Source organism: Ursus maritimus, unplaced genomic scaffold, assembly GCF_017311325.1.
Source record: "Ursus maritimus isolate PB19 unplaced genomic scaffold, ASM1731132v1 scaffold_7, whole genome shotgun sequence".
Taxonomy (NCBI): domain Eukaryota; kingdom Metazoa; phylum Chordata; class Mammalia; order Carnivora; family Ursidae; genus Ursus; species Ursus maritimus.
In genome coordinates, this window is record NW_024426885.1 from 28174447 (window position 1) to 28200330 (window position 25884).

General features: G+C 45.3%; 1 protein-coding gene across 1 annotated transcript in view; it reads right to left on the reverse strand.

The window, feature by feature from the left end:
- ABCC2 (ATP binding cassette subfamily C member 2) overlaps positions 1–25884 on the reverse strand; it is a 61334-nt gene that overhangs the window by 2557 nt on the left and 32893 nt on the right. The window contains exons 14-29 of the mRNA XM_040623765.1: positions 25539–25605; positions 23585–23711; positions 21591–21767; positions 20468–20635; positions 17616–17796; positions 12760–12883; positions 12335–12464; positions 11412–11631; positions 11133–11287; positions 8357–8512; positions 6685–6884; positions 5170–5296; positions 3204–3305; positions 2630–2773; positions 1633–1791; positions 459–625 (exon numbers count right to left, since the gene is read on the reverse strand). Coding sequence (XP_040479699.1) covers positions 459–625; positions 1633–1791; positions 2630–2773; positions 3204–3305; positions 5170–5296; positions 6685–6884; positions 8357–8512; positions 11133–11287; positions 11412–11631; positions 12335–12464; positions 12760–12883; positions 17616–17796; positions 20468–20635; positions 21591–21767; positions 23585–23711; positions 25539–25605 — 2404 coding nt within the window. The remainder of the gene's footprint in view (positions 1–458; positions 626–1632; positions 1792–2629; positions 2774–3203; positions 3306–5169; positions 5297–6684; positions 6885–8356; positions 8513–11132; positions 11288–11411; positions 11632–12334; positions 12465–12759; positions 12884–17615; positions 17797–20467; positions 20636–21590; positions 21768–23584; positions 23712–25538; positions 25606–25884) is intronic.

Below are 25884 nucleotides of genomic sequence, written 5' to 3' on the forward strand. Positions count from 1 at the left end.
TGCCCGAAAAAAAATAGGATGGATTCTATACCCAGGCTACACACTGAAGTCACCTGGGCCCCTGATTCAGTGGCTCTGGGGGTACCGCTTGGGCACTGGGATTTTTAAAAGTTTCCTCAAGTGATTCTAGTGTGGAGCCTAGCTGAGAATCAGTGCTCCAGGTAGTGCTTCTCCATGTAATGGACCACACGTCACCTGGGAAGCTTGCTAACGTGTGGTTTCTGATGAGTGGGCCTCGAGTCAGCGTCTGCATTTGTAACAAGCCCCCAAGGGAAGCCAGAGCTACGGGGCCTCCCTTCTGTTCTGAGCTTCCGCAGCTCATGGTCCATGCCCTGCCTACCGCTCCGCAGGACTGGAATAATCCTAGGGTACCACGGACGGCCTAGCACCGCGAACAAAGGGGTGCTTCCCCCACCTCCTCCCACTGCCTGTGGGGGAAGTGGGTTATGAAACATTACCTAAGGTTGTCACCAGCCTCTGTCACTTCGTGAGACAACCCAAGTTGCAGGCCAGACACAAAGGATTTGAGGTGAGCCAGCTCCAGGGCCTTCCAAATCTCCTCATCTGAGTGGTTGTTAAAAGGGTCTAGGTTCATCCTCAGGGTTCCAGAGAACAGGATGGGATCCTGCAAGTCGAGAGAGGAGGGGGCTATTGAGGCTCATGACAAAAAAGGGTCTAGCAGTTTTTTTTGTGGCCAGGAGAAGGCAGAGTGGACTGGCCTGAGATGCAAAGCTGGTTAGTGGTCAAGCTTTTGCAAAGTTTCCTCACTGAAGACCAGAGGGGCTGCCACAGAATTAAGAGGGGTTCTTGGTTTTTTCATTTTGAGATTCATGTATGGATTTCCAAGTTTGCCTGAGCATATCTTAAGAAGGTAAGAGGAATGTTCCACACCCTCAAATGAAAACTCAGGGTATGGAAGTGACGGGATCGGGGTGGGCGGGGGAAGAGATAGTACAGTCATGGAAGACTTCACTAGGCTTTTGAAGAAGCTGCAGAAAAGATTACCTCAAACTGAGCGAACACCAGACAAACCAAAACCACCCCCAGAGCCTTGGCTACAGAATAGAGGAGGAATGGTTCTAATAAGGCTCCACATACTGCACCCCTCCCGACCCCCCCCCTCCAAGCCAAGAAGCCTCCAAGGCAGACCTTATTTGGTAGGGTCCAGAGAGGAAGCCAAAGGGAAGCCTTTTTTGCTGATGCATTAAGCGTTCCACTTGCTGACAAAAACCTGCAGCAAATTCCCTCCGCTATCTTTTAACCATATCAAATGGGGAGTATAAAGCTTAATGGTTTCAAGCTTCAGCGGCAAAACTGCTAATGTTGATTGTAACGGTCTTGCGAACCCAGGATGGGCTATAGAAATGCTAAATAATCATCTGCTCTATTTGACTTCTGTTGTGTTGCTGCCACCTCGTGGTTAGATACTGGCAGTCACACGAGCATATCCCCACAAAATGCCAAAGCTGTTTTTGTGAGTTCTGGAAAGGATGTCTTAGGGAACTGGCTTAGGTGTCCTGGGTAGACTGCAGAAATGACACTGCTAAGTGAATACACACCAAGAAGGAGATGCATATGTTTACAGAAAAAGCTGCTCCCTGTTGCATGTACAGAATAAGTCATAGAGCTCACCTGGGGGATGATTGTTAGTTTCTCCCGGAGGTCATGGAGCCCAATGGAAGCAATATCTACTCCATCGATGATGATCTGGCCACCTGCAGCCTCCAGGATTCTGAAGAGGGCACTTGTCAAGGAGGACTTCCCAGCTCCTGTCCTGCCAACCACACCAATCTGTAAATACAGTTCCTTTGCACATTAGCCCATCATGTACTTCTTTGGGGGGCGGGGGGATTTAGCCTGGGGCATTCGTAATCCCAGGTGGAAAGAGGCAGTGACTGACTACTTCATCTCTAAGATGTTCAACTGATTTTGGTTTTGGTGAGAAAAAAAGTACCCAGATGTCAGAAAATGCCTTCTCATTTTACCTTCTCAGTTGTTGGTTGCTGAGAACTACAATGACCTTTGGAAACGGACACATCAGCAGCTATTATAACTATGACTGGACATTATAGGTTTTTAAAAACAATCTTTGTTTAGAAGTGAGGAAAAGGGAAGGATCAGGCCTCATAGCAGTTGAGAACCTCATCAGCAGGACCTCAGCATCCTTACCCAGACTTCCCCCCACCCCACATTTCTACATTCTTACATCAGACCCCAAGTCCTCAGAGAACAGACACACCACAGGAAGGTGTAGGACTTTGTAGACCAGAGAACTAAGTCATTCTCTCTGCAGGGACCACCTCCACATGGCTGTTCTCACCAGTTCCTTCCCCTCTACATGTCATGGCCCTTACAGGAAGTGAGCCCCCATCAGCCAGAGGTGGCAGCATCTTGTGAGAACACAAGAAAGAAACCCTTCCAACCCAGTAAGTCTGTTTGATCCCTTGTTGATATCCTGCCCTCTGGTGGTGGCACTGTGTCCCTGCACCTTCCCAGGGCAGAAGAGGTGCCCTGAGCCTCTGATTCTCTCCCAATGATGAAAGCAGAGGCCAGCTGCTTTCCACCCCTATATCCAACTGTGTTCTGATCATAAGGACTCACATTCAGGCCTTTCTTCAGCTCCACTTACCTTCTCCATGCTCCTAATGTCACAAGTGATCCCTCTCAGGACAAGATCCAGCTCCGGCCGATACCGCACTTGGTAGTTGTTAAAATGGATCTCCCCTTTGCTGGGCCAACCTGCGGGAGGTCTCTCATCAGTTACCCAGGGTGCCTGGCAGAGACAGGAAAAGAAGTGCTTTACATGGTGGCAACTCACTGAAAAGTCCCTACAGGACTCATGTCCCAGATTAGAAGGATAGCAGTGTCCTAGCCACCTGTGGGCATCTGCACTGACTAGAATGAATTAGACTAGTACTTCCAGAAGGCCCCTACCCTATTCAATGAAAGAAACTCTGTTCCACGATGCCGCTCTGCGGACTTCCAGAATGAAGACACCTTTAACTTGGTGCATTCCAAGACCTGACCTCCCCCTAAACCATTTTCTATTCTAAGTTTCAAGAAACTGGGTTGAGTTAGAGCAAGGAAAACTTTAGGAGAACCGTTATGACTCCATGTGAAATTGCTAGACAGAGCAAAGATGCTCTATTGAAGGAAACATTTTTCTTTTGCCTTGTCCCCAGGTTCTTCTAATTCCTCCTTACCTCGTTTTCCACTTTTATGTACTCATTTATTCTTTCAACAGCCACAATGTTGGTCTCTATTTCTGACGTCATCCTCACTAGCCAGTTCAGGGTCTGTGTGATCTGCAGAAAAACCAGAAGACTAAAGATCATCCCAGGCTCAGAAACCAACTCAATTGTCAAACCGCAAGGTCAGTCCAGTGCCTACTCTGTACCTAAAAGTACGCTGAGCTCTTCGAGAGAGCAAGGAAAAGTGTTAGTGACAATACTCACCTCCTTGGGGGAGGCAATGAGACCAGTGTGGTCTGGAAGACGATTAAATGCTCAACTGTCTGGTGCTCTAATGAAAGCCAATATGAGCTTGGAGTCGCTTGGGCTAAGCTGGGGTTGGACAAGCCGGCAGTTCGTAGAGTGGGTCTAGAACTCCTAATGGAAGGAGCAGTGGGTAGCATTCTATAAATGGGGAAAGCATAAGAAAAGGCACAGGGTAGGAAAAGTCCTTCCAAAAAGCTGCTTCTTCTCTCTGCTCTCAACAAGAACCCAACCATCAGGGTGGAGCATCTCCATGGACCCTCCTTTACCCCAGTAAACTCCTGCCTCCAAAAATACATTTAACCATCAGTGAGAGGTTGTCATAGCCTGGGCCAGTCTAGAGTCTGGGGGATCTGTGGGTTACTTAGATGCAAGCTTCCTTCACACATAGACCTAGACCAGGGAGTTTTTGTTAAGCAAACGGCGGTTAAAAAGAGGGAGAGCACAGGATGTTGGAGAGAGGAGTAACCACTTTGTGTAGGTTGAACCACATGAAATTGTCGATATTTGAATGTTTTTGTTTTCATTCAGTCTAATAGTTGTCTTTGCCCCATCTGCCCCAGGTTAATAAGCCTAAAAACGGGGTGGGGAGGATGTAGGAGCAGTGGTGCAGGGAACTGAATAACTGGTGAACAATAGAGTCCTTTCGCATGCCCCACCATGACTGCCTTGGGTCTTATTAACTCCTAATGAACATGGCACCATACAGAACTGACTGGTAGTCATGTAAACCAATATATTAGTTCCAAAAGAGATCATTGAAAGATGGCCAAATGACTCACCGAATGAGTATCATTTAGTGAACATGGACTGCGGTGCCAGCCACCGTCTTGGGCACGAGGAAATGATGGCTAACCTGTATCGCCTAGTCATGCTGGGGATGCATTGTATACTTTTATCGGATTCTACGTTACCTGAATTAACTCTATTCTGTGATTTAAGAAAAACAAAAGTAGGAGAAGATAGTCAAAAGACTTTCTGTTGCTACTATATTATGGAAAAGAAACTGGGGGTGCCTGGCTGGCTCAGTTGGTGAAGCATGTGACTCTTGCTCTCGGGGTCATGCGCATTTGAGCCCCACGTTGGGCATGGAGGCTACTGTAAAAAAAAAATGAAAAGAAACTCATTTATTCTCTTTTGATTAGAATCAAAGAGACAAAGAGGGAACTATCAGATAAGTCATATTGAATTGCTTTCTTTTTTAAAGATTCATTTGAGACAGTGAGTGAGAGTGAGAGAGAAAGAGAGCACGTGCGCATGCACGAGAGTAGGGGGAGAGCCAGAGGGAGAGGGAGAGAGGATCCCAAGCAGACTCCACACTGAGCACCACAGACCCCGATGAGGAGCTCTATCTCATGACCCTGAAATCACAACCTGATACAAAACCAAGAGTTGGATGCTCAACCCACTGTGCCACCCAGGTGCCCCTCAAGTTGCTTTCTTAACTCCCAAGGGCAACAAAATTTTTGTCCATTTTTCCAGATGACACTGGTACCCACTTAGAAAGGGTAAGGAACATGTCCCTAGGTTACACAATAAGTAAGAGAGCCAGGGTTTGAACCTCAGTCTTCCCTAGTCCCTCCGGATCTAGAAAGGAATCAAGAACACAGACTCTGTGGTATACTCTAGACTCAATTTAAGAATAAGTGCATTAACTCCCAACTTTCAGACTCACATTAAGCGCATTGGACAGAACAAAGCCCACAGTGTCTCCACTTAGGGTATCTCTATAAATAACCATCATCAGGGATGAAAAGAAGACAATCAGGTTCCCAATCAGCTCCAGACGAATTGCAAGCCACCTGTAGGGCAAGAGAACCAGAGAGAAAGGTGTCACTGATGTTCACCACCTTACCTTAACCAGCAACCTAGGTGTTCAGGGAACATTCTGAGAGGGATTGAGTTGGTTGGGTTGTGCTCTCACAAGATGCCTCAATTTGACTATACCATATTAAATTAGATTTTGGAAAATAAATTGCATTTTAAAGGTACTAGAGAAGTTTGTTAGACTAAGGGAATCCTATGATTCAGTGTCTCCCATACTTGCCAAATCATAAGAATTGCCTGAGGTAATTGTTAAAAATACAAAATTCATGCAAGACAATTCCTGGCCTCTTCCCCAGGAGATTGATTGAGGGAGCCTAGGGTGGAGTTCAGGAATTCACGTGTGTGTGTGTGTGTGTGTGTGTGTGTGTGTGTGTGTGTGTTTTAAGGTAAACTCTACCCCCAGCATGGGGCTCAAACTCACAACCCCAAGATCGAGTCATGCTCTACTGACTGAGCCAGCCAGGCGCCCCAGGAATCTGTATTTTTAACAAATTTTCTCAGTGATTTCTTTTGATTAGGCGCGGCAAACAATGCCATTGAGAATCCATTTGTGAGGTTGGAAAGTAAGCACCGCATGAGGGTTCAATGTGCCCCGATTTCATGATTTTATTTTTTAATTTTTAATTTTTTCATTCTTGGAAAGTATCTAATAAAATATCTTTACAGAGTCCTGTCCCAACCTCTCCATGTTCCAGATAATACCAAGCATCATGAGTCTGCCCTTGACACTTCAAGACAATGTGGAAGCCACTCAGGAATTTTCACTTCCTGAAAAAGACCTTCCTCCTTCAAGGACATATCACTTCTTGCCAAGGTCTCATTATGCTGCAGAAACAAAGAATGCTCACCCTGCCTGGGGAGTCACCAGCTTTCCATTTCTGTCATCACTGGTTTTAACCAAAAAATGACTATGGAGTCTCCTCCCTCCACCCTCAGCTTCTTTCACCACCCTACAGAGTGTCCTGCCTGTGGAGACTCTCACATCTGCTCTCAGGGACGCCAACTACGAATGCCCAGCTTACCCAGCACTTGGTCAGTACGTGGGATACCAAATGCTTAGAGAGGTCATTTGACTCACCAGAACTTTATGATATAGGTTGTGTTCTAGTCATTGTAAAAACAAAAACTGAGACTTTCCTTAGAAGGTAAAGGCGTTTTACGTAGCTCGGTAAATAGCAGAGTAGGCACAGGGACCCGGTCTCTGACTCTGGAGCCCATCTTTTCTTCTACTTACGTGACGGGCATGTTTGGCCACAGTGAAATTCACATCACTGGCTACACCTGCCCTCCCACAGTTCATGTCAAACATGTGGAACCCCAAAGCACATATTTGGGTAAATACCAGGTAAATACGCAGCCTCACCTGTTGGAGACAATCCAGGAGAAGACACATTTCTGGTTGGTGTCAATCCCCACCTCGTTGTGTTTCAGAAATCGCTCCTGGTGCTCAAAGGCACGGATGACAGACAAACCTGACACAGTCTCACTGAAGTGAGAGTAGATCGGGGACCTGGTGACAGAGTCCAGACGTTTCAGCTGGCGGGCAGTGGCCACATAAAATATCTAGACGCCAAAAGTAAAGAGTCAGTCACACAATCACGTTGCATAAGCAATATCCCTCCCTCGGTAGCCCTTATTCAGCGTCCTTCGCCTTGACGGGCACAGCCCATATTTGAACAGGACAGAAGCCTCCAGTCTCACCTCTGGCTAGATGAGAGAGGCCCAAAGGAAGAGGCTGGTGGGGAAAAGAAGATGAAAGTGAGGAGACTATAACCACATGAGAAATTTTGTCAGCCTGATCCATATTTTCCCAAGAACCTGCATACACTGTCCAAGCGACAGTTTTTGTAGCAGCTAGAAAAATGGTCTCCAAATGGATTATGTAAATTGCAGCTGAGACCTAAGGGGCGTGGAAAGTGGAGATGGGCAGGAAATGGCCAGAGAGAGGTATCCTGAGGTTCAGATAAAAATTGAACAGAGTCAGGTAAGTGACCAAACTGTGCTTCAGTGCTGTATGAAGGTGAAGATAGTTCCGGAAATATGCGGAGTGTTGCGAGTCTAAGCACTAGAACTAAATGTAACAGAGTGTACAGATGACTCTGAGATGCAAGGGGTGACGGAGGAGGTTCAGCGGGATGAGGTTCAGTGGTGCTGCTGTGAAGATTTGTTGAAACCAGGAAAAGCTGGGCATTTGAGAGTCAGAATTCAAAATGTTATGCCTGCAAGTTTCCTTAAATATCCAGCTTATTTGTTGGTTTGTTATTACAGCTGAAAGGCTGTTATTGAGATAACAACGTACCTGAGGAACTTAACACAAATACCAGGGGGTGTGACCTTACCGTAGGTGACAAGGCTGCCCTTGAATGCAGGTTTTCAGAATTGTTTTCCCAAGGTGAACAGATCATCCCAAAGAATTCTCTCCACAGCTTCTGTCCCCTCATCAGTTTTTAATATGGGAATGGAGTCCCTTCCTCTTGCCCCAGTTTTTCGGTGAGGCATGGCTTTCTAGCTACTTGTTCCCTCAACGACATACTGACATTGAGCCTAAGTCATCCATAGATATCCCGGTAAAACTGCAACTGCCCTGAAGGGAAAAGAGATCTACCTCCTGCTGAAATACATCTCCAAGACATCTCCGAGCAGATAAGCCTAAGCCGATCAAGGAAGCAGCCATAGCATAACCCTTCTAGAGGCAACCAATGACCTAACCATTATGGGGGATCTTACAGAACTTCAAGATCGTCCAGAGTTGACCTGAAGGTAGTCCTGGATCCAAACATAAATCTGCCCCACATAAGGTTCTGGGGGGGCAGCAGCTACGGTGAGATTTGCTGTGAACCATGTACCAACTGGTGCTGACACTTGAGCTTTAGACAGTGACCTATGGGCTCCTTGGTATATCCATATAGGACTAAATGACAAAGATGCTGGAGAGGACCGAGTCACTAGCAATCGACAAAAGAGAAGAGTCTCAGGAAAGAGCCTGGGCTTTTGTAGGTAGAAAGGAGAGGAGACCTGGCAATTTCCAAACCTACCTGAACGGACACATAAATGATGCCAAGAGGAATGATGACGACAACGAAGACTGGAGTGGCTGTGCAAATCATGACAAGGGTGCTGATTATTCCCAGAAAACACAATATCCAGCTGCGCAAGGATAAGGGAAGGGTGTCATCCACTGTGGAAATATCCTAGGAACACATAATTAGAAGAATGGTATAGTAATGGATTCCTGTGCCATTTTCCATCTTCCTGATTCCAGCAGAGAATTTATTTGATTCTGGGTTCCCAGTGACTCCTCCACTGAAGCATTTCATCATCTTCATTTGCAATACACTGTTCTCCTCTCAATAACCAATCTCATTTCTGCAATTTCTTCATCTTTCTAAATTCCTCCAGATATGGCAGTCACCCTTCACCTTTTTCAATAAACTTGGTAAAATGGTTTTCGCTCTTCTCAGTGAAATTCTCATTTGTCAAGTTTATTAAACCATTCATTACATTGTAAGCTAACAGAGCCTTACAGGTAAATCCTCCTATAACCAAGCCAATGCAATTAATCTAACTGTACCCGGGTCCTAATTCCATCGAGTACCTAAATAGAACCTGGCACATGACTAGCACTCAGTGTGTTTGAAGGCTCCGGTCAACAAGCCTGGTCACCCCCTCGTGACTGAAGAACCATCCTCTAGCTGGGAAATTGTTTTCTCCGCCAAACATAGAGCTTCAGGGGGAGAGGAAGGTGGAGTTCGAATGGGACCCTTCCCTGACTAGTGTTCTAACTAAGTAACCCAGAGGTGAAAAATGGCCTTACTGCCATACTGAGCTTCATGTCATGTTGAATAAATGAGCAGATGGATGGATAGATGAATGGAAAATGGTTTGGTATACTATACAAGGATGCCTGACGTATACTTTGGGTTTCCCTTACCTATTATTTCTTAGATTATGTTGATTCTACAATTAGTAATATGTGAGTATCAAGGTGAATTCAAATGATCTCTGAAGTAAGTTTCCCATCGTTTTTTTTAAAGATTTTATTTATTTATTTGACAGAGACAGCCAGCGAGAGAGGGAATACAAGCAGGGGGAGTGGGAGAGGAAGAAGCAGGCTCCAGCAGAGCAGGGAGCCCGATGCGCGGCTCGATCCCAGGACCCTGGGATCACGCCCTGAGCCGAAGGCAGACGCTTAACGACTGAGCCACCCAGGCACCCCTAAGTTTCCCGTCCTGAATGACTCCTGAGTCTAATTTACTTTCCCAGAGTCATAGCAGAACGCAAATAAGTATGTCCAGGATTAGCAGAAAAAAGAAATCCTCACCAGCTATCCGTTCTAAGTAGATTACTTTTGACCCTTACTTGGCACAGATTCTCCAGCTTGCTTTCTTCCACCCCACCCCCTTCAGCTCTTCTTAGGGGCTCAGCCATCAATATAGAGGATTCTAAATCAAACTCTCCTTTATAAGCAGGAGCCACCTTCACCTACAAAACTCACCATATAATCAATGACAGTTTCCTTTTTTCATGCAAAAGCAGTTAGCAAAATATGACGGTTGCCTTACTAATGCACAGTAAGAGCTCTGTGTTCTTTTTCAGAAGATTAATTATATATATTTTGCAACATCAGAAAAGAGTGTGAATTTTTGCAAAATTCCTGTGAGAATCTCCCCATCTAAAATTGTATGCTTTTTAAGGTTCCATTGAAGGCAGAAAACCCATTGAAATGGTCTCCAATGACCTCACGCTCCCCATTTTTGTCCTCGAGGAAAGTGATAAATGGAGACCAGTCAACTTGCCCACTTTTGAAGCAGCCACTATGTCCCTAGAACCTGGCTGTGGGCTGGCCTTTCTTCTGTCAGCTCCAAAACCAAACAAATAAGGGTCCGAAGCTGCTCAGACATTTCAGAAAATGTGCTCCCTCTTCTACAAATAGAGAATCAAAACTGTGCTGATGACAGTTGACGGTTACTCAGAATTCCTTGGTTTCTGCCTCTGTTCCTGAAATTTTTGACTCCTACGCATTAAGAATCAGTAAGTTCGCTCTGGCCCTTGGAAGAGAGCTGTCTAGGATCTTAACATTCAGGAAGCATTCCAGTGCTCCTATCAGGTGCTCAGTAAGTGCTGTTGAATACATGAATGTGAAGGGCTCCAGGATCTGCAATATGTGGAAACCATGTTTTAAACCTTGTTAAAATTATAGGTGGCTCTCTTCCATAGTCCAGACCCAATTTATTCTTAAAGTAGCAAAGATAGAAGCAGGAATGGAATAGAGACCAAGCAAAGGGTTATCCTGTTTTCCCTTTTACTCACCAGCCTAGCCAGTGATTGTGCTTTTACTTGTTTTTTCCCTCTGCAGAATAATCCTCATTTTGCTTCTACCGCCAACCCCCTGCTCCACCCTCTCCCTGGCTAAGTAAGTTCCTTCAAGGACTTAAGTCTCATGTTTTCTGATATTTCCCACTTGTCACCCAGGCTGAGCTAGTACTGCTGTTCTCAGTCACTGTTTTGTGCTCCCAGAACACCACTATATACACATTGTTGTTACGGGTTTTATTGTCTTCTATCATACTCCTTTATTTCCTTGTCTCCCTCACTAGATGGTGAGCTCCTTAAAGGGCCAGAGCTTTTCATCTCTGTATCCCCAGGATCCTTGGGACCTTGCACAAGATACACAATAAACATCTGCATGCTAAGTGGACCAAAGAATTATAACTGCATGGTGTTGCCTAGGGGGACAGGAGAACTCAGTCCCTATCTGAATGGAAAGATCTTCAGCATAAAAACACATCATACAGCCGTTTAGATACTTACACCAGCAAACCTGTTCACAATCCGGCCTGTGGGTGTTGTGTCAAAAAAACTCATGGGTGCTTGAAGGATATTGCTTAGCAGTTGCCTATGAAGAATGCCTGATGCGTACGTAGAACCATGGGCACTCCAGAGATTTGCCATGAGCACAAACGCACCTAGAAGTGGAATCAGTTTGGTCGGCACGATGCACAGGACTTGGGCCAAGGACACAATGGCATTTTTTTCCCCCAGAATCCCACAGATTCTGCAAGAGATGGCTGTCAAAGCCATCAGACGTACCTTGTGCTAATCCCAGAGCTCCATAGACACCAATTCTCAGGTCCCTCTGAGATGCTGGATAGTTAGTGCCATTATAGGTTTTAGAGTCATTGGTCCAAGCACTGAGCCAGAGGTTGGATCCAATATAAGCCACGGAATTGATCACATAGGCAAAGACGATGAAGAATATTGAACACCATCCTATTGCTCGTAGGTACTTCAGGTAGATGGAGAATTTCACCTGAAAAGCCCCCACCCTCAGTGTTAGAAATTCTAATGGCTTTTGGTGAGGAATTACATAGAATACCAATCACAAGGGGGAGTGGAGACCCCTGGAAAACTGGACAGCAGGTAGCAAAATTTGGTAATCTATGGTCTATTTCTGCATTGAGCCAGGATAATAGATGCTGAAATATAGTGCAGGGGAAATAACATCACATTGTTAATGAGCTCCTGGATGCAATTAAGGGAGAAGGATAAAAACAGAGTGAGACAACCACACACACAACAGAACGGGGTGGGGGTTATACAGCAGACCTTGGAATTTGTTTTTATTAATTTGGACTTAAGTTAAAACCCAGGTCTTAGGTTTAAGGTCTTCATTTTTATTAATTTGAATTGTGGACTCTCAGATTGATTTATTAGTGTTCTCTGGCTCTAAGACTTGCATCTCAAAGCAGTTTTGTTGTTCTCTCCACATATCAGAATGGAATTACTTATGAAATGTGCTATGAGGATATTCACAGGAAACCTGTCATTCTTGGAAATATGATTTAATAGAAAACCCAAAGCCTCTACCAACATTTCAATGACAAATTTAATGATTTGCAAAGCACACGGGACCTATCTCTCTGGTAGATATATATTCAAGTCATCAAACGAAAATGTTCAGATCCCAAACCTTATGTATCACCTCAAATGGTACTTTTTATTGTGGTGTTCACCTTTCCAGTTTCCATGAATTCCTTCTTAATTAGTTTTTGTCCTTTCACTAGTTCCTCCTCTTCCTTCAGGGTGTTCACATTCCGAGTTTTCAAAGAGTTTCTTAGGGATTTCCGATGCCTGCTGTTGGACCTAGAAATGAGAAATTGAGAAGGGGGGATGCGTTCCTGAGCATGTGGGTGCATCCCGGGGTCTTCTTGCAAGCACATGCCACAGGCGCTCTCCTTACAGCCAAGTGCATTTCAGAACGGATGGCTCTGGGGAAACATGCCACCCTACTCCACCTCTCCTCTCCATTCAAAGAAACAAAGGAAGAGCTGGGAGTGACCCGGGGTCCACTCCCTCAGGAAAAGCCCACAGAGAAAAAAAGAATGATCATGTGGAAATATGGAAGTGATGAGGGCTGCCAGCTGACGAGATAACCAACCTGCGGCTAAGTGTTTGATGAAAGCTGTTCTCTCTTTTCATGGTTAAGGCGGCCACATCCTCAGGGATTTCCTCCACACTGGGCATCAGCCCACAGTCATCTTCTTCTTCAGTGTCCTCATTGACTAGGAGATACATCAAAAGTTAGGGAGATGGCGACATAGAGCTGCAAAGTTCTATGAACAAGAATTATTTTCTGATCTTCCTGGCCCCTCAGCAAGAGATCCCAGATGTACACACAGGTTGGTAATTTTGCTCCAGAAATATTACCGATTAGTACCTCTTCTCATTGAGAAGTACCATGATAAAGGAGAGAGGAGTTTCTAGTAGAAGAAAAAATGGTCGAAAGGAGAGAAATATTCCCATAAGCTTCTCAGTTTCTTTGTATCAGGAAAAGAACTTTTTAAGGGTTATAGTAGATAAGCAGAAGAGTCCTAATTCCCAGAATTGACTAATGAGGTGAGTGTAAATGAAAAATGTTCGTGAATTTCAAATAACTTTACAAAGTTTTATGAATGTAAAACATTTTTTATTTTTATATTTTTTCTTTTCCTTTTGGCAGGGGGGAGAGGCAGGGAGAGAGAGGATTCCAAGCAGGCCCCATGTCCAGCATGGAGCCTGACACGGGATTTGAACCCACAACTCGGAGATCATGACCTGAGCTGAAATCAAGAGTCGGATGCTTAACTGACTGAGCCACCCAGGCGCCCCTGAATTTAAAACATTTAAAAAACATACCCTGCAATAAGAAATTAAAAAATTAAAAATAAAATGTAAAACAGCCTGGGCATCAGTGACAATGGTAAAGACCTCTGGAAATTGTTAACTCCATAAAAGCAATGACAAAATATTATTAAAATCAACTTTATAACTCTGAAATTAACCAATCCTGCAACAATCCAAGGAACATTTAAGAAAAATGGCTAAATCTCAGTAAGAACAGTAAGTTTTGTGATAGTTTAATTTACCCCATTCCCATCCCCCCTTCCTTCAGATCTGCTGTAGCCTAGAATACTAATAACCTCAAAAACATGGTAACTACAAAAAATCAGCAGCCTCCTAACTACTGGAGGGAGCAGAATGTGTTCAAAAATCTCCCAAAAGCCTCATCCTGGAACCAAACCCAAGTCTGTCTGCCCGATAAACAGCAAGGGCAATCACTGAGATACTGAGTATTCAGCAAGGAAAGGGTTTATGCAAGAGGAGGCCAAATGAGGAGAGAGGAGGACAAGCCTTAAATTTGCCTCCCCAAAGAAGGAGAGTCAGGGGAATTTAAAAGCAAATGAAGAAGGCCTGGGTAAAGAGTTGCAGTTGTAATTACTAGTCCCATTAACCCTTTAGTTACCAGTTTCAATCCCTAGAGAACTGTCATTATTTGACCTGGCTGGCAGTTTTCTAGAAAACTCCATTCACAGGGCTTGTCTTTATTGGACTGGACTTGGAGCTAGCTTAAATAATCAGCAGCAACTGTTTGACATCACAGCTGCCTGAGGGATGATAACAGTTGGGGCAAAAAAGAAGCTAAACAAAAACTTAAAAGGAAAAGCTGGGCAAGAAGATACCCTTAGGGAGCTTTGATATTTTTTATGTATTCCTGGCAATCGAGAATGCCACACACATGGGTAGGGCTGTTCACATGCTCGAGAAAGAAGTGAGAAGGCCCTATTCTCTTACCCCGGGCTAAACTTCAGACTCTGCGCAAGCAGGAAACAAAAGGTGATGTAGAATTGTGAACTGCCTGCTGGAGTGTTAAGGACATGCCATCCCCCAACCATGCACACATGCACACAAAGCCTTTCAGAAGGAGCTTAGTGACTTATTGATTCCAGGACTTTAAGGAAATCTCCGTCCAATCATTAGCTGACCAACCAAGCAAAGACTTCCGTGGCCACATAAGACAAAGAATACAGATTTCATAAGAACTAGTTCAGGAAACTAAGCAGGAGGAACAACAAATCCTGACAGTGGAAGGTGGGGAGCAAAATCTTATTTCCAGAGTTGCATTATTTAGAGTGACCAACTCTCAATGAAAAATTGTGAGACATACAAAGCAAGAAAGCATGGGACCATATACAGGAAAAAACAAAACAGTCAACTGGGAAGCACAGACACTGGACTTACCAGAGAAAGACTTTAAAATGACTATTATAAATATATTCAAAGAACAAAGGGAAACCATGTCAAAGATCTAAAGTAGGAGATGAGTTCTCATCAAATACAGAACATCAGTAAGGGGTCAAATTTAAAAAAGAAAATAGAAATCCTAGAAAAGTACAATAACGAAAATGAAAAATCCACCAGAAAGGCTCATGAGCAAAAGAGATGGAGCATGTGACTTCATCTGATCAACCGTCTTAGCAGAAATGCTGCCGGCTTGGACTGGAGGGGACAGAGACAGGACTAAATGAAAGAACACTGTCAGACTGCTAGGAATCTACCGGCAGAAAATATACCAATAGAATTATCCAGCTGTGAACATGTGTTATCCTTCAAGAAAAGGGAAAATTGGCCCTGGGGTTGGCTACTCCTCAGTTCCAGAGGGTGGGACCACTGCCCAGGGCTGGAAGGGTTGAAACCACCAGCCAAGGCTGAGCCTAAACAACAGAGACAGCATCAGGCCCAACAGGAGCATTATCGAACCTTAAAATCTGGTGGAATTCCTTGCTTGGGATTAATGACCCCCTTTTTCCTCCTGATCTTTCCCTTTTGGAATGGGAATGTCTATCCTAATGCCTGTCTTACTACTGAAGCAGACAACCTGATTTTACAGCTTGACAGATGGAGTCTTGGGACAGAATTCTTCTCCAAGTCTCACCCACAACTGATTTGCGTGAATGATGAAATGTGGGACTTTGAACGGACATTCAGATGAGATTTTGGACTTAGAGTTGATACTGGAATGACTGAGACATTGTGGATGTTGGGACGGCACGAATGTATTTTGCACATGAGAAAAATATGAATTTGGGTATGTCAGAGGACAGGTGTGACAGACTGAGTTCATATGTTGAAATCCTAACCTCCAGGACCTCAGAATGTGACCTTATTTGGAAATATGCTCATTGTAGATGTAATTAGTTAAGAGGAGGTCAGATGGGCCCCTAATCCATTACGTCTGATGTCCTTATACCAAGGGGAAATTTGGACATAGATGCACACGTGCATAGCACGTGAAGAGGAAAGCAGAGAACAATGTGATGTGTCTACAAGATAAAAATGCCAAGGATTGCCAACAAACCCCCAGAAGCTAGGGGAGAAGCTTGGAACATGTCTTTCCCCATCATGTTCAGAAGGAACCAATCCTACCAACTCCTTGATTTTGGACTCCTAGCCTCCAAAACGGTGAGCAAATATTTATTTGCTCTGTTGTTTAAGCCACTCAGTTTGTAGTGCTTTGTTATGGCAGCTAATTAAGAATTACACCAAACCAGTATTGGTACAGGTCCCCTTGCCCTTCCCTTCATTCTACCATGTCATGGCCTGTACCTTGAGTCCCAGAACCAACAACAACAGCATGCCAGGCATTGCTCAGAAATAGTCAGTGTTTACCAGAACAAAGGTGTGATGAACTCTTTTGCAAACTGACCTTTGTACCATAAAGGACAGGTTTCTTCAAAGGGGCTATCCACCCATGCGGGTATATAAGAGAATCTAGAAACTCAGATCATGGCCAAAGGCCGAGGCTGGGGCCGGGGTTCGACGGGGAGGCTAGACTTAGCATAAGGAAACTGTCAGAGCAGGTCATGGTGATATAGCTGACTGAGCGACGACTGGGGAATTAAGCATCAGACACTGCCCTTTGGATTGGGACCTTCGCTCCCCAGATAGGTGCTTTTAGTTTCCTCCAGGCCAGTCCCTAGAGTACATAAATGCTGATAGAAAGTTCTGGCCTTTCTTTCTGCTGGTTCGTGTTACCCCTGACCTGGTCTCCTGGGATGGCTGCCAGTCTTTGTCACCTATTCTTTGCTCCTGCCGTATCCCTCCAACACTTACAGACTTTCTGGTTGAGGCTTTTCTTTCCATCTCTTGTGCTCCCAGGGTGGTTTTGAACCATCATATTTCCTGACTTCAACACCTGCATGAGTCCCCACTTGCGGGCTCTATAGCTACTCCCTCTTCCAACTGACTTCTGGAATGCACCCTCCAGGTCTTGCTTTCTCAGGCTTGATCTCCTGCTGGTAACTGCTACCTAGAACTGTGTACAGGACTACTGTTGGCAGGTTCTTGGGAAGGTCCTCAGGGATCAGGGCTCCACTGCTGACTAGAACTAACTGATGACCCCAGTGGTGGTGGTATTAGGGGCTATTCCTGTGATAGACTGTGAGACCATGCAACTGCCATGATTTTTCCTGATTTGAAACACCCAGTGGTTTTTGGTATATTTTTGTCAAGATGCCTTTGTTAGGGCTTATCAAGAATTTTGCAGTACACTCTTAGTACCAGCCTATGAAGCTGTGCAGGAAATGGTTTTAGTGGATTCAGGGTAGGTGAGGTGGGATGTATAATTTGAATCAATAGAAACACAGCATCCCTGAAAGAGGGCCTTTGATGCCACTACTGTTTCTTCCACAAGGGCTAATCACCCCAAATCTTTAGTCACACCCTTCTAGTGTCCATCGACTACCCCTTAGAGACCATATGAGCAAGATGAGCCCCCAGTTTGGCTCAGGCACAGAGTTTCTATGTCTGTGTTTCTTTACAAAGACAAATACAAAAATAACAGATTTTGGATCTCTGGATAATTCACTTCCAAATCTAACCTACTGGATACTGAATAGTTCAGGAAGTAAATAGTAGTTTATAACTCCTACCCTTTCCATACCTAAGCTTTATCCTGTTCCAATCTTCCCTACTTACCTGTGGCCTCTTCCTCAGGACCCGTCTGTTTTGTGAACGTCTTCAGAATCTTAGCAAATGGTCCTTTCTTGGCCAGCAGAGTGCTGTAAGATCCCTTTTCCAAGATGGTGCCATTCCCCAGAACCACGATCTCATCCACTTGGGGAAGAAAGTGAATGCTATGCGTAACCAAGAGTCGAGTCTGAAAAGACAACAATAAGTTGTGCCAATGCCTTCCGGCTCTGAGATGCTCTGTCCACCACCATCCTTGGCTTGCTCTTAAAAAGGAAAGGAATTAACCTCCCACTAACTATGGGTAGCTAATTTCCAATTACCCAGAATGTCTACCACCTTCCTTGGCAAAAAGAGAGAGAGAGAGAAACAGTCATCTTAATTCACTGTAGGGCTCTGTTTCAAAATATAGCCCTGACCACTTGACCTCTTTCACTTCCGCTTTCCTTCCCAGTACCTCATCCTGACACCAAACCCTGTGTGTTAAGAGGAGACTCCTTCCCTTGTGAATATATTCAGTTATTTTCCTGTAGTGACAGCGAGATTTGCCCTACACACATTCTTCCAGCTTCCTGGGAGCTTAGGAAGGTCACTTGAGATCAAAGCCTATCAATATAACCAATGCATACAAACCTAATAACTAGCTAACTAACTTCCCCTTCAAATAACCAGCTAACCAACTGCACTAACAAGAGCTGCTCAGATTCTTTCAGCACATGAGATATACTGTAGGGGCATCAAACTTTGTCTTCAGCCCAGGACCTCCCTGGTGTGGGAGGCTGGTCATCCCTTGTATTCCTGTGCATCTGAGAATCACACTAACCAATGAAGCAGACTCCAGTTGGAGAAAGACAAAGGCTCAGGGATCAGTAATGCAGTTCCGACAGGGCTCTTGGGGTTGAAATGGGCCTCTGGAGAGAGAACCCAAGCCACCACCTCTGCTCACTACTTCATAGCCCCACAGAGAGGAGATCCCACTTATCTGGAAGACCCAGGAAATGCTCACCCCCCCGCCCTCCAGTCTCAGCTCAAAGCCAACTCTTCTGGAAGCCTTTCCTGAATCCCCAGGTAAGACTTGGGTATCCCTCTGAAGCTTCTATTGTGTTTTGTATAGACTGCCATTAAAATAATTCTTGTATTATAGTATTATTGTTTGCTTTTCTGTACGTCCTCCCATTAGATTGTATGTTTACTTGAGAGCAGGGACCAGACCTTTTCATTGTGCAAGCCCAGTCTTTGCAACAAGTCAGGCACAGGGTGGTATACAGTTCATGAATGAATGGAGCCAAGAGGCCTTACGGACAGGAGTTAGAACCAGGAATAGGAGGGAGAGGGAGTCCCTGTTGACTCATTGATCCAAGAGAGGCAAAGGGCCTCAGTGGGACAGCAGCCCACCCATCCTCTAACTTGGCGCATATCTTGAAAGAAACAAGCCAAACACAGATGGAGTTTTACTGACCAATACTCAGGGAGATGTTCCTGACAGCCCTTATTCTACATTTGCTGTTGGTGAGGAACATATTCAAGCCCTCAAGGGGCTCTATCAGGCCCCTCCCCCTCTTTCAGCCCACAGTGTCCAGGCAAACGGGCAAACTGGCCTGTGGTCAGGAAAGCCTGGTCTTCACTAACACCGGCTCTCGTGACTTGTTCTGGCTGCCCTATCTGTGCTCTCGGGAGCATTGTGAGAACCAAAGGAGGCAACGCAATCAAAGTGCTTAGCACCGGCCTTATGAATACTCGAGAAACATTAGCTTTGGGTTTTTTTTTTTGTTTTTAATGTTCAGGTTGAGTCATCCCTTCCAGGCATAGCATTCCTACGTCCTGCAAGGGATCCAGGGGAAGTGCCTTCTTAGAGAATAGCTCTAATAACCTGCAGGATGACCTCTGTCCCACCAGTGAGGAAAGTTGTTGGGTCCTCTGGGAGGTTTTCAGACACCAACCAGGTGTCCAACAATTCAATTCTGACTCGGACTTCCTGGAATTAGCACAAACCCCACGGTTTATGGGCTCGGTCCCATGAGACTGACCCAACTTCAGATGCCAGGTGTAAGTCCTGGGCCACCCATACGTCGGACCAAGTAGCTATAAGGCCCCTTCCCCGTGAACAATAACTGGCTAGAACGGCTCATCAGATCTCCAGAACACACTTATGTTTGTCGGCTTGTTGTGAAAGGATACAACTCAAGGAGAGTCAAATGGAGGAAACGTACAGGGCAACGTACCGGGGTGTGAGGTGCGCCTGTGGGCCATCCCTGCTCTCCCCAGCTGTGCCATCCTCTCAGCACCTTTGTGCCGTCACCAATCCAGAAGCCCTCTGAATCTCATTGTTCACAAATTTTTATAATCCTGTCTTCAGCCCGTCTCCCTCCCCAGAGATCTGTAGGTGGGGCTGCAAGTTCTAATCCGTCTATTACCTGGGCTTTCTCTCCAACAGCCCTGTCCCGAGGCTATGGAGGGGCCACACCCTAAGTCACTTTTTAGGCTTGGGAACAAAAACCACTCCTAATATTACTCAGGAAATTCCAAAGGTTGGGGGTCTGTGCCAGGAACCAGGGACAAAGACCAAATACACGTCTTTTTATATCACAGGTCTCGAAGTGCCTTTTATCACAGTCAATCATCCTAAGAGGCTCGATGTCGGAGCCACAGAGTACACTGAAATTAGCCAGTTCCGGAGAAGCCGTGACCTCAAGCTGGGAGCTTTCATGGGTCCCTTCCGGGGAGACCGCTCCGACACTGTAACTCTCCACAGCCTAGGAGGCAGGTGAGTAAGGGAATTTGCTTCAGGACGGCAGCGGTCTTAGGAGATGTGTCTCACCACCCCCACGCCAATGTCTTCTTTGCTTTAAGTCATTTCTCACCTTGCCTTTCAGTAGGCCATTGGGCCCCAAGACCTTATTGAAAATATGTTTTCCCACATGAGCATCCACAGCCGACAGGGGGTCATCCAGGACATAGATGTCCGAGTTCTGATAGGTAGCTCTGGCCAGGCTAATCCTCTGCTTCTGACCCCCGCTGAGATTTATACCCTGAAGAAGAAGAAAATTTCTATTAAGCACTCCTCCATAGTTCTGCCTTTGCAGGGACTATTAAGGAGGGGGAAGGAAGAGATTTGCCTCAATAAGGTAGCAAGGACTTTAAAATCTTTCAAGTTCCTCTATATCAATAACTTTGATTCAGATAAATTCCTTCAGGCCCAATTAAATGTATGCCCAAATTACCGTTTTCTATTATATGATTTACTTATGATTTTTGTTTCCTGCCCTGTGGGAATATAGAGCTAGACCAGAGCAGATTTTCTCTATTTTACTCAGAGATGTAACTCCAGCACTTAAAGTGAGAGTGTGGCACATAGTAGGTCCTCAGTAAATGCATGTTGAATTAATGAACAAAATCATTCTAGAGCTGTATCTTCATTAGTCTGCTAATATCTGAAGATCCTTGTCCCCCAAAGACTGCTCTATTCATTGTTAGTAATAGGGAGGAAGGTTGAAAACTCCCTAAATATGTAACCAGTTATGCTGTGACCACATAATGGATACAGTAGAGTCATTAAAAATCTATTTTTCAGAAAGGCATTTAAATAACCTGAGAAAATCTTTCACACTTAATTTCTTAGTGTGTGAAGAGATTATTGGAACCTTTCTCTGAGCCTCACTCATACCCACAGGTGGAGTCAGGACACCTAAGCTCTGGTCCTGCCGCTCTGCCCCTCCCCCTGTGAGGTCGGCCTTGGGCCCAGACACTGGCTAGTTAGCCTCTCAGATCCTCAACAGCTTTCTTTTAGATGACACAATTCCAATATTTGCTTCCAACTACAAAATTTTAAATTTCAAATATTGTGTAAACTCATGGTTTCTGGTATGTGTTCCAACCCGACTACCCAGACTGGCCAGCTCTTCTACTCCCATCCTCTTCACTGTCCTCACTTCTTTGTCTTCACTATCTCTTCACCCTTTCAAGGTCCCTTGGGGTTCCAAGTACCTTCTCTCCAATCTCGGCCAGGTCTCCTCCAGGCAGCACTTCCAAGTCTTGGAGGAGGGCACAGGCCTCCAGAATCTGCTGGTATCTCTTTTCATCAAACTCAGATCCAAAAAGGATGTTGTTCTTTATGGTGCCGTTCTGGATCCAGGATTGCTGTGGGACGTAGGCTACGGTGCCCTAAATGGGAAGGATCAGAGCACGTGACAGGTGTACCTCCAGAAAGGCAGGGTTGAAGGAGGGGATGGCAGGATGGGAAGGAAAAATCAGAACTTAGATCTGAAAAAATGAATGTATTTACTGCACCAAACAAGGAGAAAGCTTTGATGTCCTATTCATCATTTAATCTCCCCCCCCCTTTTTTTGTTTTCACTATCACTTTCTAGCCATGATCCTAAAAACTGGGGGATGAATGCATAAGCTGCTTCTAGAACAAGGTTTTAGTCAGACCCCAGTGAGTTTCCTAAGACCAACAGAGGGCTAACACTGACAGGGGAGAGGATCTAGATGACATTTTAGGAAGAACCAAGAGATTTGAATTAGGGTGCAGGCTGATGCATGAAGCAGATCATGTCCAAAGAGAGATGGAGCCTGACAAAGGCCTGTGTTTGAGAATGAGCTCACTTACGAGTTAGCAAGAAAAAGGTCCTTAATACACCTGAAACTAACGTCACATGGTATGTGAACTATACTCAAAAAGTTTTTTGAGAAAGCTTCCTAAAAGGAGTTAGGAGACATGGCGCACCTGGGTGGCTCAGTTGGTTAAGCAACTGACTCTTGATTTCAGCTCAGGTCTTGATCTCAGGGTCCTGGAAGCAAGCCCCCCCCCCACCCCATGCACTCTCTCTCTAAAATAAATATTTTTTAAAAAGGAGTTAGGAAACAGATTTTCATCTGCAGAGTCTGTTCTGCTATACTACAGGTTTATTTAACGTAAATTAGCTCACAAGTGACTGGTAAATCAGAGAATAATGTCAGGATAATGTGCAAGAAGCGTTAGTTCTTAATTTTCTAAGCATGTCAGAGTCAAGCAATCAGGGGCAAGCTTTCTCATAATGAAAAGAAATGCTTAGCAATATACAAAGATCTTAAGGAAAAGAGCTAAAAAAAATCTATGACATTTTTCTTTTTTTGGATGCAAGTAGTGTCTGGTTAAATGATTCCAAGTACTTATAATTTCCCCTAAATTCAACTCTCCAGGGAAGCAGACAGTGCTAATGAAGATACTATGAAAAGATTTCTTCTCTGTTAAAAAACAAAAACAAAACAACAACAACAAAAAAAAACTGATGGCGAGGTCCATACCCTATATTGAATTTCTGTGTTGGAAGCAAGTGTCCTCAAAGACCAAGCTCTCAGAGGAGGAGGAAGTTGGTTCGGGACCAACTGTGGCGCTGAGTGTAATTTACAGTGCTGCTCTTTTAATTATTATTGTTATTGGTTTTGTTGGTACCCTGGTTACAAAGTTATGTAAGTTTTTTTTTTTAAGATTTTATTTATTTATGAGAGAGACAGAGAGAGAGAGAGAGAGCACGCACAAGCAGAGGGAGGAGCAGACTCCCCACTGAGCAGGGAGCCTGACTCGGGGCTTGATCCTGGGACCCGGGGATCATGACCTGAGCTGAAGGCAGATGCTTAACCGACTGAGCCACCCAGGCACCCCAAAAGTTATGTAAGTTTTTAATGATGCTTTTAGAAACATAGACAAAGCAGAATTGCCTATGCTTTGAAGGAAGAGAGATCTCTGTAAGTTTTCAAACTGAAGTATACATAGGGGAATCACCTGCAGATTTTTCAACTACGCCAGAGCCCGAGTCTACGTGTGGAGTGGGGAAAGAGCCTGCAGTGCACAAGTCTCCCAGGCATCTCTAAGACGGCACCTGCAGCAGAAAAACGTGCGGAGCAGATTCTCCTCCGTGCGCTCTCCCAAACAAGAATCAGCGCTAAGTGGCCCACATTTGAATGTCAGAACTCTTCTCCTTGGCATCCTCTCTCACCTTGATGGTTACGTGCCCGTGGACGTTTTCCATTTCTCCCAGCATGGCTGACATCAAGGAGGACTTCCCAGAGCCCACAGCGCCCACCACAGCCACCAACTGGCCTGGCGTAATGTCCAGGTTCACACTGAAAAAGAGAAGAGTATTTGAAGGAGATGAGGGGAGTTATTCAAGAGTAAATCAGGCCACTTCTCAGATTATCCATGGGAAGTCTGATATTAGGAAACTTTTCCTCAAGATTGGAAAATTTGTCTTGGATATTGAGGACTCTGAAGTGTTTCTTTAATAACTTTTTTAGGCTCTAAAGGGCTAGAGAGTGAACCCTAACTTACCCAACTATATAAGCTGTTTGTACCATTGTAGCTTTCAACAGGAAAAATTCTCTCAGCACCAACATGGCACCATTGACCAAGACCCGAATGGGAGCCTGGAGACCTGAGTTCAAGTCTCGACTCTGCTATTGCTAAGCTGTATGATCTTGGAAAGCCACTTCCCGTGGACTCTCTTTCATGAACTAATGGGGTTGGAATAGATCCGTGTTTCCCAAACTTGGCCATTCAATGAGAATAGCCATTCAGTGGGACACTTGCTGAATGCACAGATTCCCTGCCCTGGATCTGGCTGTGTCTGGCTGGGGAGCGGCACGCACTGGGCTAGACTCCTAGAAACTCTGTGCCCACCCTATGTTTAAGTCCCTAGAATATTTGGAACATCAGGAACTTCTTCACAATCTTTCTGAACCCGCCCATTGCTAGTCTAAAAGAAGTTCGGCTCAAACTGGGTGCTCTGTCCAGTCTTCTGTCTGCAAAGGGAGGCTTTCAGGTTGGGAGGGTTCAGAGGAGGGGCTTCTGGCCTGATGCCTCCTGGGACAGGCTCCAGAATCCATATCAAAGGCTGTAGGAATAAGAGAGAAGTGTGACAAGTCCTAGGTGTAACAGGGAGAAGATAAGGCATGCTGGGTTGGGAAGAAAGATCTGGGCTGCGCCAGCTTCCTGTGGTATTGTGTGTGCTATGTCCAGTGGAGCTGGGTATATGCTGTGTTTCTCATGCTGCATATACTGTGTTTTCTCCTATCCAGACATCCCTATGATAAAGTTAAATTTATAAATTAGGCCCAGTAGGAGATTAACAATAACTAATAAGATAGAACAGTTGTAACAATATACTGTAATAAAAGGTACGTGAATGTGGTCTTACTCTCTTATGGTACTGTACTCACCCTTCTTCTGATGTAAGAGGAGGCAATGCCTACGTGAAGAGCTGAAGGGAGGTGAATGATGGAGGCACTGTGACCTAGCTTTAGGCTACTATTGACCTTCTGACTGTTGGTCAGAAGGAGGATCACCCCCTTCCAGACCAAGGTGGACCGCAGGTAACCGAAACCGCTGAGAGCAAAACTGTGAATAAGGGAACTCCTGGGCGAGCAGCAGCATGGCAAGAAAGGGTTGACTTAGGGCAAAGGTGGTGGGACGTGGAAATGGGTTATTTAGATGTCAAACTCCAGATCTCAAGTTTAATCTTAGTTAAAGGCAGCTCCCATTGTTCATTTTGGGGAAAGAAGCCATATTCTTGATTACTATTCTTGAATGAATGAATACACGGAAATGGATTTCAGATTCTTGTGTGTATTCTTTACCCTCCCCAGAGCCCTAGGCTCCTCGCCGATGCTGCACTCCCTCCATCCGCAGTCTGGAGCACAAGTGCTTCTCGGGCTCTTAGCTGGAGGCGCACGGTCCCACAGGAAGACAGTGGGGGGGTGGGCAGAGGCAGTTACGGGGAAAGAGGCTCAGAAGTTTTGCTCTCAGCTCATCCCTCCAGGGGTTTAGCCTGCGCTGATCCCTAACTGAACACGGGCACATAGCCCATTTCCCATGCGTCCTATTACGTGGACTTTTCCAACAGGACTGGCAAGGAGAATCCTGAAGAAGAGCAGGATGGAAAGGAGGCAACTCACTCTCGGATTGTGGCTTCCGAGTCCTGGTCCCAGGTAAAGGAGGCCTCCGAAAACTGCACAGCTTTGTCTGTGGAGAAGAAGGCCCTCTCTTTTAGTCAGATGGAGGTCCCCATGTGTCTGTCTGCCCCTTCTCAGCTCTCACATGTCCTTCCTCGCTTCCTTCAGCGGCTCCTGAGTTCAGCTCTGCCAGGTGCTGGCTCCTCGGTTAACAGGAGGCAAAGGAAAGCTCCCGGGATGAGAGCGAAAGTGGCCGCCAACAAGGGCCTTTTTGCTTGGATTTCCAACCCGGTTAGGAACCCAGATTCCTGACTTGCAGACACTCTGGGTACATTCTCAGGCCCTCTGT